The sequence below is a fragment of the Trichosurus vulpecula genome, chromosome 5 (genome assembly GCF_011100635.1).
Source record: "Trichosurus vulpecula isolate mTriVul1 chromosome 5, mTriVul1.pri, whole genome shotgun sequence".
NCBI lineage: Eukaryota > Metazoa > Chordata > Mammalia > Diprotodontia > Phalangeridae > Trichosurus > Trichosurus vulpecula.
Window position 1 is genome coordinate 266335730 of NC_050577.1, and position 14412 is coordinate 266350141.

The 14412-nt window shown below is 42.8% G+C and overlaps 2 protein-coding genes across 2 annotated transcripts in view; one reads left to right on the top strand and one right to left on the bottom strand.

The window, feature by feature from the left end:
* Positions 1 to 41: 41 nt before the first annotated feature.
* Positions 42 to 4481, bottom strand: COQ10A (coenzyme Q10A). The gene is made up of 5 exons (XM_036758870.1): positions 3867 to 4481; positions 3283 to 3429; positions 2476 to 2668; positions 2178 to 2279; positions 42 to 1726 (listed from the first exon to the last, which is right to left on the bottom strand). Exons 1-5 carry the CDS (start codon positions 3992 to 3994, stop codon positions 1559 to 1561), a joined length of 738 nt encoding a protein of 245 aa, XP_036614765.1. The 5' UTR covers positions 3995 to 4481; the 3' UTR covers positions 42 to 1558.
* Positions 4482 to 5814: 1333 nt separating this feature from the next.
* The window catches only part of ANKRD52 (ankyrin repeat domain 52), a 36326-nt gene continuing 27728 nt past the window's right edge, over positions 5815 to 14412 (top strand). The window contains exon 1 of the mRNA XM_036759120.1: positions 5815 to 5850. The gene's annotated coding sequence lies outside the window, so the exon portion shown is untranslated. The remainder of the gene's footprint in view (positions 5851 to 14412) is intronic.

The following is a 14412-nucleotide window of genomic DNA, read 5'->3' on the forward strand; positions in this document are numbered from 1 at the left end:
TTTCTTCAGGCGATGGATATCGATAGTATAACTATTATCTTGGTAGTGGGGGGGGGGGCGGTCTATGAAGTTTGTTGAACATTAATTCCCAACCTTTATCATCTTTTTACCCAGTTCGCTGGGTGAAAGGAGTTAAATGCACGCATGACCTCGGGGGTGAGGGCTGATAATTCTGCCCTCTTGCCAGAAAATGGCTACAGTATCATTACAGGTATCTTAGGGGTGGGGGAAGTACAGTGGTACAGGCTTGAGTGGCAATAGCCTTCGAGAACTAGTAGGACACTTGACATATACGTACAGTGCTTTAAAGTAAGTCCTTTGAGCCAATTCTTGTGTGGTTATTATTAGTGCTAGAAATTATCACTATTTTATGGACAAGGAAACTGAGGTTCAAAGAGCTAGGCAGTGCTGGAAGTGGTACTGGAGCCCAGGTCTTCTGTTTCCCAGTGGGGTTCCAAGGTGAACTTTTCTTTAGTATTTTGATAACTTGACTTCACTATAATTGACTTTCCTTTGTACTCACATGTATTTTATTTTTTTGCATTTAAAGACATAATTTTAAGAGTGTCTATGGGATTCTTTGTCATAACGGCAGAGAGGCCATCAAAACAAAAAAAGGTCTAATGGTTCTTGCTCCTGGGACGAGTTTGAGACTCCATTTGGTTCCTGGTCTGGATCCCTTCTCACTTGTGCCACTACCTCCCAACCCCTTCCCCCACTAGGTTCCTGCTACAATTGACCTTCTGAAGAGAGGCTATAAATAGTGAAGAAGGGCCTGGATAGCAAGCCCCAGCCAGGGGAATGTGGGGCTATAGTTAGCAGGGACACTGTGTCCAAAGACACTGTTGTACGTACAGGGCTACCTTTTTCCTCCACTGAGTTCTCTTCTTGCCCTGTATTCCTTACCTAAAAAGCATTACAAAACCAAATCCACACAATTGGTTTATTAGCTCTTCATCAAAACACTCAGCCCAGGTGGAAGAAAGGGACAGGCTAGAAGTAAGTACAACTTTACTCAAAACCTCCCCTCTACTCTGGAAAGGGAAATAAACTCCGCTGACATCCTACATATATTAGCCAGGTGGGGGAAATTTTCCTTTTTTGGAAAGCAGACTTTAAATAGAACCTCATATACTTGGATTCCAAAATGGAAGTACCTTTTCCCTCTTAAGGCTTCTTTATCAAGACAATAAGAACTGCTCCATCCCCTTAGCTCCTTAACGAGAGGAACAGTGTAATATAGCTTTACTGGAGACCTGGGATTGCTTTATCCTTCCAGAGACGCTGAGGCACCACCATAAGTTAGGGAATGGAGCCCTAGCTCACAACCTAGACGCAACCAAAGATGTAAAATCCCAGCAATTCTGAGTTCAGTTTCCAGAAGGAAACAGGCATCTCCCTTACCCCTTGGCATCTAATTGAGGAGCTCACTCCAGATTCCTGAGTTCTCTGCTTGGAGAGCCAGAACTATAGGGCAGGGGGCAGGGAGGCAGACATAAACATGACGTGCCCCAGAGGGTGGAGCATGTATCAAACCAAGTAAGTTATGGGGCTGGTCTCAAGTATGGTGCACCTCATGCAACATGAGTTCACGGGGGATGGCTGTCTCTGGACCAAACTTTGTGGCTGCTCGGCGCTCAAAGGCAGCAACATTCTGTTTAACAACCTCATCGAAGAACATGGTGGCCAGCTGAGAGTGGAGCAGCGAGCGAAACTCAAAAGAAACCTAGGGATGGGGGCAAAAGGAGACAGAAACCCTCACTTTAACACAGGTAACTTCCCTGAACAAATTCAGTGATGCTATTCTTCAAAGTGCACAGTAGCCATTCAAAAACAAACTGTAGGGAGTAGAAGTGTGGCCTAGATCATGGGGTAGTCCCCTAGGAAGCATGCCATTGGTAGCCTCTGTTGCATTTATTTTGTTAAATATTTCCCAATTAGATTTTAATCTGATTCAGCTTGCACTGGAGAGTTTTGTTCACAGCTGGGCAGCCACTGAGAGTTTGACACCTTTGGCCTAGGTGGTAGTTGGAACTTAGCATGATGCCTGGCACATTAAGTAAAAAAAAAATACCTGGCATGGTAGTAAATACTTAATAAATGCTTGCTGAACTGACTTGAGGCTAAAAACTAACAGTCCTATTCACTGTTTCCCAGCCCACAGCCCCTTGACTCACCGAAAAGTCCACAGTGCAAGTTCGGGAGTAGGCAGGAAGACCAGGGCTGAATCTCCAGATGGTCTCTAAATGGTTGAAGAGTTTGCCATCAGTGCAGACAGCCTGGTAGAAAGATGGGTTGTCAGTCAATGTATAATTAGACTGGGCAAAGCTCAAAATGTGACATGTAAATTACAAGGGAAACATAAATTAGTAAATTTAATGCTGTAATTGGTAAAGGAAAAGAAAATGACTTGATACCTTACTGCCCTGCCCCCAAGTTTCGAGGTATCAAGGTAAGAATGGTATAGTGCCTTACCTTGACCATATGAGGTTTGACCATGGAGACAGCTGAAGTGTAACGTTCCACAACAGGTGGGAAGCCAACCTCCAACTGGGCCTTCAGGTAACCTTTTCGGCTGGACACCACTAAGGACTTCTTACACCAAGGCACAAACTCTCTGTACTCCTGGACATTGGACACCACCTCATACATCTCCTGCATTGAGTACCTGGGGGCAATTGGGGGGGTAGGGGGGTTCAAAGAGAGGGGCCAAGGATCTAGGTATGGGGTCTGGGTACCTGCCAGCTCTTAGCATTGATTGTATGCATACACGTATACACAACCCATTTATCCCAGGACTATGGAAATCAGCTGACCTCCCCAAGTCATAAGGGCAGATTCCCCTTATTCCAAACCGATAGAACACATTGAAAATTAGGCCAGTGATGCACTCAGAACTGGAAAGAGGTTGGGTTAATCCTCAGGCCACTGGGAAATATTCAAGTGTCTTGTCACAAAGACAGACAGTCCTGTCTTGATCACTGATAATTTCGTACAGGTGGAAGGACAAATGGCATCAGTGGCCTGGAACTGTGAGAACAGAATAATTGATTATAAGGTCTTTGATTCCAGAAGAGTCAATTTTTATTTATTTGAACTTAGTGTTTCTGCTCCGTGGCTAGTACTCTAAACTTTGAGGTGAATCGTTATACAGGTTATGCCAGGCGAGCAGGAGGCAAGGCATGATCATGGTGAAGACGTAGTAAAACTTTTACACATATCAGTGTGGGGTACCCTATTTTTTTTAACACCAGGGTCGGGGGAAGGGCAGGGCATTCTCACCCCATAATCCTGCGTTCGGAGTATGCCTTGCGCTTGTTGGTGAATGGGGAAGCGAAGCCCATAAAAGAACGGCTGTGGGGAAGCACGACCTCAGCCCCCAAGGCCTGGGCAGCTCTGGGCAGCAAGAGGCTGCAGGAAGACAAGAGCCTGGGGGGGGGAGAGGAAGGAGGCTGCGTCAGCCTGCGCGGGCGGGGCTGGTTGCAAAGCTCGGGACGCCCCTGCAACGACTGTCGGGTCCACTGCATACCCGTCCTCCATGGTGCCCAGACGAGGGGGTCTTTCCAGGGGAAAGGTCAGCCGGGGGAGCTCCCTGCTCCCCGCCCCCAGCACCAGCTGCAATCCGCCGGGCCCCCTTGCCAAGCGGTCACGAGTGCTAAAGGTCGGGGGCGGCTGAGGACAGGGCTGGGAGGAGCTCGGGGGCTGGCTGGGGCGCGGGGGCAGAAGTGGAGCTAGCACGCCGGTCCCGGGCCACGCGAGACGCTCTCGGGAAGGAGGAGGCGCGGCGGGACCCAGCATCGCAGCTCCGCGGGTGCCCCCCAACCGGTCCCCCTAACCCGCTCCGGCTCAGAAGAAAGCCGCCTCACCTCATTGGCTGCAGCCCTGTCGGAGAGCCCGGGGGCGGGGCGGGGTGCGCGCCCGGCCGGAGGCAGCAGCAGCGCCGGGCCGCCGCGCGCGTTCCAGCGGGGAGCCTCCGCGCGCTCGCCAACGCCATGCGCGCTCCTGCCTTCTTCGCCCTCTCCTCCAGCAGCGGTCTGGCCCCCCCACCTTTGCAGGCTGGGAGAGGCAGCTGGGGAGGGAAGACGCCCCGGAGGGAGATCAGGCCTAGAGCGGCAGGGGGCTGTGCCACACAAGCAGTGCTCCCGGTCAGCTCCCTTGGCTGAGACTGAAGCCGGCGGCCGCTGCCGCTCCAATTCGGGTCCCCGGGTCACGTCATGCCGTTGCCATGCTACAGAGAGGGTGGATGAAAGGTAGAGGAAGGACGGGGTGGATCGTGGAGGCTTCTGGGCATTGTAGTTTCCTAGGCTTATAGGTTAAAGGCAGGGGATTGCTTCTCTAGCTTGATGTTCCCACGTGGGGCATATCCCTCTGTTCTTGTTTGCACGACCCTATGACGTCACTTAACCGCATTTGGAGTTCTGAGGCGTGGGCTTGCTCAGTCCGAGGGCTGTGGAGGTGTGGATGTTCAAACGGATGCTTCCGTCTTCTGGTCACCTCGTGGCTCAATTCACCACCATCACTCCACCGGATTCGTTATTCACACTCACCACCCCGATCTTGCTGCGCTTTGGCTAGTCAAATGCCACGGGGGTGCAAGGGCATGTGTCGAATGGGGCGGTGTCCTTGAGAAACTAGAGCTCCACCGTATGTGCCTGGACGCCGTGAGAAGCTAGCCTCCTCATCCACTGCAAGCCTCAGCGACTTCAGCACCGGGCAAGACTAGCCCACTGCAGTACCGAGCAGCGCTAGCCCGCTGCAGCGCCGGGCAAGGCTCAGCCGCTGCAGCACGGAGCAAGGCTTAGTACCTCTGCCAATTCAGCCAAGGTGTCCTCAGGCAAAAAACAGCACCAACCTCCTCCCTCCCTACCACCACTGTGGCTTCTCGATTCTTTCCTTATCAGTCCCCTGGATTAAAGGAAAAGATCCAGGGGTACAACTTGAACATACTCATACGTACTCTGAAAAGTATTAAGAATAATAAAGGCTCTATTTCTAATCATCTCAGTCCCCCATATAGCCTATGCTGGGGAGAAAAAAACAAACACTAAAATCTCCTCTGTTTCCTTTCCCCATCTAGTTTTGTTTTTCCATAATTGTAAATAGCGTAGGCAGGAAAACGAAATAAAGCTTCCAAAATACTGGCTGCTTTAGTTGGCAGTCGAGGAAGAAACGAGAAGCTTTTTTCCATCCCTTCCCCAACCCCAAATCTGAATCTGAGGGGAAAACTGGAAATGAGTAATGAACTGGTAAACGGAAAGTGGTTCCCCAACTCCAGAGGTAGAGGAGTGTAGCAAAGCCGTGATGATCCAGGGGTATCGTGGAACCCGAGATCATCGTGACAACTACCCTCTGCTGTTTCAGCCCCAACCAGTTTTGCTCCTCTGTCCAGTCTTAGCCTGTCCACCTCTCATGAACACAGCACTCTCCCCCGCCTCCTCATCCTGATCTGAGCAGCTCTACAGATCATGTGACCGGTAGCCTCAGGAAATCATTCTCACTCTCAATTCAAAATGAATGAACCAGAAAGCATTTAAGCACTAACTATTTGGAGAGAGAGAGCAATGAAGGCAGCGGATGGCATCCAAATCATCACAGTTACCCACTGCTAGGAATATAGCAAGAGGAAAACAGTATCTGATCTCCAGTAGCTTACATTTTTAAAATAAGATTTTATTTGTTTTTTACATCACCATAACTTTTCCACTTCGCCTCCCAGAGAGCTACCCCATATAACAAGTTAATGTTTAAAGAGAAGGAAAAATCAGCACAACTGATCAATAAATCAGAAAAACTCTGAAAATACGTGTGATGTACCACACTTGTGGAACTCCTGCCTCTGCAAAGGGCTGGGTGAGGATATCTTTTCGTATCTCTTCTTTTGAGCCATGTTTGTTCTTTATAATTTTGCAACATTCACTTTTGATATTTTTGTAAGTTTCTTTCCAGTTACATTGTTGTAGTTATTGTATATATTATTTTTTTTGGCTCTGCTTACTTCACTCTGCATCAGTTCACGTAGCTCTTTTTCATATTCTTTGTGTTCAACATTTACAGCAGCACAGTAGTATTCCATTATATTCATGTACCAGTTTGTTTAGCTATTCTTCAGTCTATGGGCATCTACTTTGCTTCCAATTACTTGCTATCACAAAAAGTGCCAATATAAATATTTTAGTGTATTATATATAGGGACTTTTTTCTTACCAATGGCCTTCTTGAAGTATAAGCCTAGTAGTGGAATCTCTGGGTCAAAGGGTATGGGCATTTCAGTCTTTTGATTTGAATAATCCCTAATTGGGCTCACATTCTAATTGGGAAAGAGATGTAGGTTTCAGCTGCAAGTCCCAAGGAAAACCCCGCTGATCCTTGGGGTATACTGCCAAGGCAGATGGTCATATATCTTTAGTGTCATTTCCATTGATAAAACTATAGATCTATGACTATTTCTGATTTTGAGCTCCTTGACAATGCTAAGGACCTTGGTGGTGAGAACTTCCCTTTCTGGGTCTTCAGTAGCTATAACTGCTGAGAAGCAAGGGGTACAGCACCTACCAGGTTAGATGTCTAGAGGGATTGCTCTCCTGGATAATGATTGAGGAAAAGGAGAGTTGGTTGCTGGGGTGAAAGCAGGGCTAATGTCCTGGGGGCTACTGTTCTTGCCAGTGCTCTTGTGCTTACCTGCTCATTGACAGTTGATTTGTTGGTGCAGCAGAGATAGTAGACCCCCTTCTCCAGAGGATTTATCTCCCTTGATGATGGTGGAAGGGCCAGACTAGAAACAGAATTGGTGGCCTAGGGGAGCACTGCTATTCCCAGGACTCTTGGGCACTAGGTCCTAGGCTGTCTCCCACAAAAAGCATAGGAAATTGGGGAAATCAGGGTAATGTCTGCCTGTCCATAGGAAGATACTTCTGGCTCACCAAGTTTCCATAATAATATCTGAGGAAGAGAGGGAATCTATGCCCTATTAGAAAGAAAACCTTCTTCCTGGCCAAAATAATTTTAGCCCCTTACAAAATCCCCTATTTGAAATCTGCAAATGTATGTTACATCATCAAAATAAATATTTAAAATAACAAGAGTGATTATCTCAAAAACTCAGTTAATCCTCCTATAGGACCATCTACATCTTACCATTACATGAACGATGTAATGGTTTAGTGGCTAAATGTCTCAATTTACATGAAGTATATTCCAATCCCTTTTTTTGTTCTTGGCATATAGGAATGCTCATATATCCACAAGTAAGATCACTCAGTGATTTAGCTTAGCTATAGCAGCATAATTTTTTTTGGCTTTAAATATTTTATTTTTTTCCAATTACCTATAAACAATTTTTTAACATTCATTTTAAAAAATTTTGAGTTCCAAATTCTCTCCCTTTACCCCTCTCCCATCATTGAGAAGGCAAGCAATTTGATATGTTATACATGTGCAAAATATATTTCCACACTAGTCATGTTGTAAAAGAAAACACAGGCAAAACAATGAAAAAAATAAAGTAAAAAAATAGTATGCTTCAATCTACATTTAGACTCCATAAGTTCTTTCTCTGGAGTTGGACAGCATTTTTAATCATAAGTCCTTCAGAATTGTTTTGGATCTTTGTATTGCTGAGAATAGCTAAGGCATTCACAGCTGATCCTCATACAGTATTGCTGTTACCACGTACAATGTTCTCTTGGTTCCACTCACTTCACTTTGCATCACTTCATTTAAGTCTTTCCATGTTTTCTTCTGAAAGGATCCTGTCCATCATTTCTTATAGCATTATGGTATTCCATCATAATCATATACTACAAGTTGTTCAGCTATTCCCCAATTGATAGTCACCCCCTCAATGTCAAATTCCTGGCCACCACAAAGAGAGAGTAGCAACATAGTTCTTAACAAATTTGTGATTACAGCAACCAAATCCTAGAAAAGCCCAGAGTTTGACATGGCAAATCCAAGAGGACTTTTATGTCCTGTGGGCCAGTGATCATGCATTGCTGTGATTCTATGTGACCCACCTAATTGAGAGAGGTTCTGAAAAATTATTGTTGTTCAGTCATGTCTGATTTTTTACTATCCCATGGACTATAGCACGACAGACCCTTCTATCCTCCACTATCTTTCAAAATCTGTCCAAGTTCATGTTTGTTGTTTCCATGATACTATCTATCCATCACATTCTCTGCAGTCCCCTTTTCCTTTCCCCTTCAATCTTCCCCAAAGGACTTTTCCAACCAGTCCAGTCTTCTCATTATGTGGCCAAAGTATGTAAGCTGCAGCTTCAGCATTTGACCTTCCAGTGAATAGTCTGATTTAATTTCTTTAAGTTTTGACTGATTTGATCTCCTAGCTATCCAAGGGACTCAAAAGTCTTCTTCAGCACCACAATTCAAAAGCAAAAATTCTGTGGTGCTCAGCTCTCCTTATATCCATCCAATTCTCCATAGAGTTTTAGTTATGCTGTCCAGATTTGCCATAACTTTCCTTCTAAGGAGCAAGCATCTTTTAATTTCATGGCTATAGTCACTGTCTGCAATGACCTTTGAGCCCAAGAATATAAAATCTAACACTGCTTCTATTTCTTTTTTTATTTGCCAGAAAGTGATGGGACCAGTTGCCATGATCTTAGTTTTATGGTGGAGTTTTGGGGTTTTTTTGTATGTTAAGCTTCAAGCCAGCTTTTTATACTCTCTTCCTTCACCCTCATCAAAAGGCTTCTTAAGAATGATGAGCAGGATACATACTCTCAGAAAAACCTGGAAAGACTTACAGAAGCTGATGCAAAGTAATATGTGCTGTGTACAAAGTAGCAGCAATATTGTAAAATGATCAGCTGTGAATGACGTAGCTATTCTCAGCAATACAGTGATTCAAGACGACTCTTAAGGACTTGTGATGAAAAATGCTATCCATCCCCAGAGAAAGAACTGATGGTGTCTGAATACAGATTGAAGCATACTTTTTTTTTGCTTTCTTTATTTTTCTTCAGGTTTTATTTTTTTGTCTATGTTTTCTTTCACAACATGACTGATATGGAAATTTAAAAAAAAAGGCTTCTTAAGATCGGAGGACAACTACAAGTGGCTCTAGTACTAGTGAAGTGGCGTCTGAAAGGAAGCTCAGCTCTGGATGCATCTGTTGTTTCTAAAGGAAAGTCTGATGCTGCAAAGATCAATATTGCACAGGAACCTGGAATTGTAAGATACATGAACGAAGGAAGCTGGGTATGGTCAAATAGGCAATGGAAAGATTAAACGTTAACATCTTGGGTGTCAGTGAACTTAAATGGATAGTAATGGGTGAATTTAATTCAGATGATCACTACATATAGTACTGTGGGCAAGAATCCCTTAGAAGAAATGGAGTAGCCCTCATACTCAATAAAAGGGTGAGAAAAGCAGTACTGGGTTATAATCTCAAAAATGACCAAATAATATCTGTTCAGATCCAAGTCAAACAGCAATACAAGTCTGTGCTACAACCACTGCTGCCAAAGAGGCCAAAGTTGATCAGTACTATGAAGACTTACAACATATTCTAGAAATAACACCAGAAAAGAGATATCACATTCATCATAGCTTCATGCTACAGTGGGAAATCAAAAGATAATTAAAATAATAGGCAAGTTTGGCCTTGTAGTACAAAATGAAGCAGGGCAGAGACTATAATAGAGTTTTGTTAGTCTTATTTAATTTTTTTTCCCAATTACATGTAAAAAGAATTTTAACATTCTTTTTTTTTTTCACATTTTAAGTTCCAAGTTCTGTCTCTCCCCCAACCCCATCGAGAAGGCAAGCAATTTGATGTAGGTTATACATGTGTAATCATGCAAAACACATTTCCGTATAAGTCATTCTGTGAAAGAAAACACAGACAAAAAAACCCAAGAAGAATTAAGAAAGTAAAGAAAAATATCTTTGATCTGCATTCAGGCTGTACCCATTCTTTCTCTGGAGATGAACAGTACCTTGGATCATTGTACTTCTGAGAATAGCTAAGTTGTTCATAGTAGGTCATCATACAATAGTGCTGTTACTGTGTAAAATGTTCTCCTGGTTCTGCTCATTTCACTTTGCATTACTTCATGCAAGTCTTTCCATGTTTTTCTGAGAGCACCCTGCTTATCACTTCTTAAAACACGATAGTATTCCATTACAAAAATGTTGTATATTTTTGTACTTATTCAGCCATTCCCCAATTGATGAACATCCCCTCAATTTCCAGTTCTTTGCCACCACTAAAAGAGCTGCTATAAATATTTTTGTACACATAGCCCTTTTCTTTTCTGTCTTTTATCTCTTTGGGATACAGACCTGGTAGTGGTATTGCCTGGTTAAAGGGTGTGTATGGTTTTATAGCCCTTTGGGCATAGTTCCAAATTGCTCTCCAGAATGGCTGAATCAGTATACAACTTCACTAATAGTATATCAGTATTTTAATTTTTCCACATCCCCTCTAACATTTGTCATTTTCCTTTTCTATCATATTAGCTCCGAGTTGTTTAACTTGCATTTCTTTCATCAATAGTGAGTTAGAGCACTTTTTCATATGACTAGATAGCTTTGATTACTTTGAAAACTGCCTGTTCATATCCTTTGACCATTTATCAATTGAGGGATGGCTCTAATTTCTATAAATTTGACTCATTTTTCTTTTTTTTTTTTTTGGAGGGGGAAAGGCAGGGCAATTGGGGTTAAGTGACTTGCCCAAGGTCACACAGCTAGTAAGTGTGTCAAGTGTCTGACGCTGGATTTAAGCTCAGGTCCTCCTGACTCTAGGGCCAGTACTCTATTCACTGTGCCACCTAGCTGCCCCCTCATTTTTCTATAGGTTTGAGAAATGAAGTCTTTATTAGAGAAACTCACTATAAAATTTCTTTTCACATTAGTGATTACAAACTATGTATTTCCCTCCCTCCTATTTCCCCCCCTGTTTATCCTTCTCTCTTTTTACTCTGTGCATTCTCAAAAGTATTTTGCTTCTGACTTTTATCTCTCCCAAACTGTTCTCCCTTCTATCAGCTACCACTACCACCCCCTACCATTTTCTTATCCCCTTCTATTCCTACTTTCCTGTATAGTAAGATGGATTTCTACACCCAAATGAGTGTGTATATTATTCCCTCTTTGAGCCAATTCTGATGAGAGTAATATTCATGTGCTCCTCTTCTCCATCCCCCTATTTTCCCATTGTGTTAGTAAGCAAAATGGGCTCTCAGCATTTAGTTCAAGTGCTTAGCCCTTGAAGAGTTTGGCCTTTGTTTCCTTGATTAGATTTGGGAGTCCTTGGTGGCCTCCTTGCCTCAGGGGAGGGCCTAGTTTACACATGAGTTTGAGTGACATGTTTGGGACATCAGAGGCTTTTAGACCACTCAGGTTTAAGTCTCCTCTTTGTGATGATTCTAGGTCACGTGGGTGAGTCGCATGTGTGAGTCACACATGCGACTCACCCTGGACCCTGAAAAAGATATAAAACCAGGGGTTGGTTTTCTCTTCTTTGGAGCTCTTACCCACAGCCATGGTGGCAAGCGTGACTCTGGACCAGCCCTCGTTACGAGCTCCCGAGCTGAACTTAGATGTTGGTAACTATGAATTGTATTGGGTATGTCTGTCAATGTTTGTAATTTGTTTGTATTTTATTCTGAAGTTCAGGGTGTTGGCTTTTTCCCCTGAACTAAGTGAATGCTGTCTGTATGCTGCATTAAAGTAAACTTGTCAACCCCTTAACGTTGCTTTCCTCACTAAAGCAGATCAAAAGAACCTGTGCTTTTGCAGCGTGTTGGCAGTTTTCTGGGTGCTCGTTGTTGGTGGATCTTACACCCCCACAGAAGCTGCTAGCCAGATTATTGAAAGACCCATCTATTATAACGTCTATTATAAAGTTTATTATAAATAAATAAAAGAAAAGAAATATTATTATAAAATCTATTATAAAATTGCAGGCCTCTTTTATGTCAGATAATTTATCCTATTCTACCTCTACCTTTCCCTTTTTCCTTCCTCCAGTGCTTTCTTCTTTCTCATCCCTTAATTTTATTTTTTTCAGTTAATCAGACCATCACATTCAACTCACACCTCTGCTTTCTGTCTATGTGTACTCCTTCTAACTGACCTAATCATGGGAAAGTTTTTAGGAGTTATAAATATCATTTTCCCATGTAGAAATCTAGTTTAGCCCTTTTTAATCCCTTATAATTTCTCTTTCCTGTTTACCTTTTTATGATTTTTATGCATCTTGTATTTGAAAGTCAAATTTTCTATTCAGTTCTTAGTCTTTTCATCAGGGATGCTCTATTTCATTGAATTTCCATTTTTTTCCCCTGGAAGATTATACTCACTTTTGCTGGGTAGGTGATTCTTGGTTGTAATCCTAGCTCTTTTGCCCTCTGGAATGTCATATTACAAGCCCTCTGATCCTTTAAGGTAGAAGCTGTTAAATCTTGTGTTATCCTGGCTATAGCTTCACAATATTTGAATTATTTCTTTTTGGCTACTTGCAATATTTTATCCTTGATCTGGGACATCTGCAATTTGGCTGTAGTATTCCTGGGAATTTTCATTTTGGGATTTCTTTGAGGAGGTGATCAGTGGATTCTTTCAATTTCTATTTTACCCTCTGGTTCTAGAATATCAGGGCAGTTTTCCTTGATAATTTCTTGAAAGATAATATCTAGGCTTTTTTTTTGATTGTGACTTTCAAGTAGTCCAATAATTCTTAAAGTATCTCTCTTGGATCTGTTTTCCAGGTCAGTTGTTTTTTCAAGGAGACAGTTCACATTTTCTTCTATTTTTTTCATTCTTTTGATTTTGTTTGATTGTTTCTTGATGTCCTATAAAGTCATTAGCTTCCACTTGCCCAATTCTAATTTTTAAGGAATTATTTTCTTCAGTGAGCTTTTGCACATCCTTTTCTACTTGGCCAATTCTACTTTTTAAGGATTTCTTTTCTTCAGTGAATTTTTGTCTATCTTTTTCCATTTGGCCAATTCTGCTTTTCAAGGCAGTCTTTTCTTCATTGAATTTTTGTGCCTCTTTTACCATTTGGCCTATTCTGTTTATTAAGCTGTTATTTTCTTCAGTATTTTTTTTGTACCTCCTTTATTAAGCTGTTGACTGTTTTTTCATGATTTTCTTGCATCACTCTCTTTCTCTTCCCAATTTTTCCTCTACCTCTCTTACTTGATTTTTAAAATCCTTTTCAAGCTCTTCTATGGCTTTCGTATTTTTCTTGGAGGCTTTGGATTCAGGAATTTTGACTTTGTTGTCTTCTAAGTGTGTTTTTTGATCTTCCTTGTTACCACAGTAACTTTTTATGGGCAGAATTTTTTTTCTGTTTTTTGCTCATTTCCAGCCTATTTCTTGACTTTTTACTCTATGCTAAAGTGGGACTCTGTTTCTCAAGTTGGGGGGGCACTGTCCCAAGCTTTAGGGCTTTTAGCAGCTGTTTTCACAGGTAGTTCTGGGGACCTATAAGTTTTTGGATCTTCCAAGATTGCCTGATCTAGGGACAGGTGTGTTTACTACTCTCCTGTACTGTGCAGTGATTTGTGAGTGACCACAAATACTCTTTTAAACCCTGGAACTGTGACCAGGGTCCCTGCTCCACTGTGGCAGAAAGCTGTGCTGTGCTAGTGCTTCTCTTTGCCCTGGGACTAAGACTGCAACTCAGATCCAAGTATAGGCAATGCAACAGAGTCCTGCCCCTGGTGCCAGCAAAGGGACCCCTGTAAATCTCTTTCTGACCTGTTGTCCAATCCCCTTGCCATCTGTGGGCTGAGAGGTCTGGTGCCACTGCTGCCACTGATTCAGTCCCCCCAAGGTCTGCCTCTGGTTTGCTGGGGCCTGGTCTACACTGGCACTGCTTGTTCTAGATTGTGCTCTTCTCTCACTCTGGTACAACAGACATTTCCTGCCAACCTTCTAAGTTGTCTTGGGCTGGAAAAATTTTTCACTCTGTCTTTTTGTGGGTTCTGCTGCTCTAGATTCTGTTTAGAATCATTACTTGAAAGTATTTGGAAGGGTTTGGGGGAGAGTTCAGGTGAGTCCCTGCCTTTACTCTACAATCTTGCCTAATACAGTTTTGTTAAAATCACTCGCTGGTCATAGCAAACACTCTTTTTCAATAACCCCAAAGATGGACTCTACACATGGATATTACCAGATATCAGTTACCAGATGGATTATATACTTTGCAGCCAAAGGTGGAAAAGCTCTGTACAGCCAATTAAAACAAGAACTGGAGCTGAATGTGGATCAGATCATGCATGAAACTTCTTATTGCAAAATTCAGACTTAAGTTGAAGAAAGTAGGGAAAACCATCAGACCATATTGGTATGACCTAAATAACATCCCTTATGAATAGGAAGTGGAGGTGAGGAATACATTTAAGGGATTAGATCTGGTAGACTGAGTGCCTGA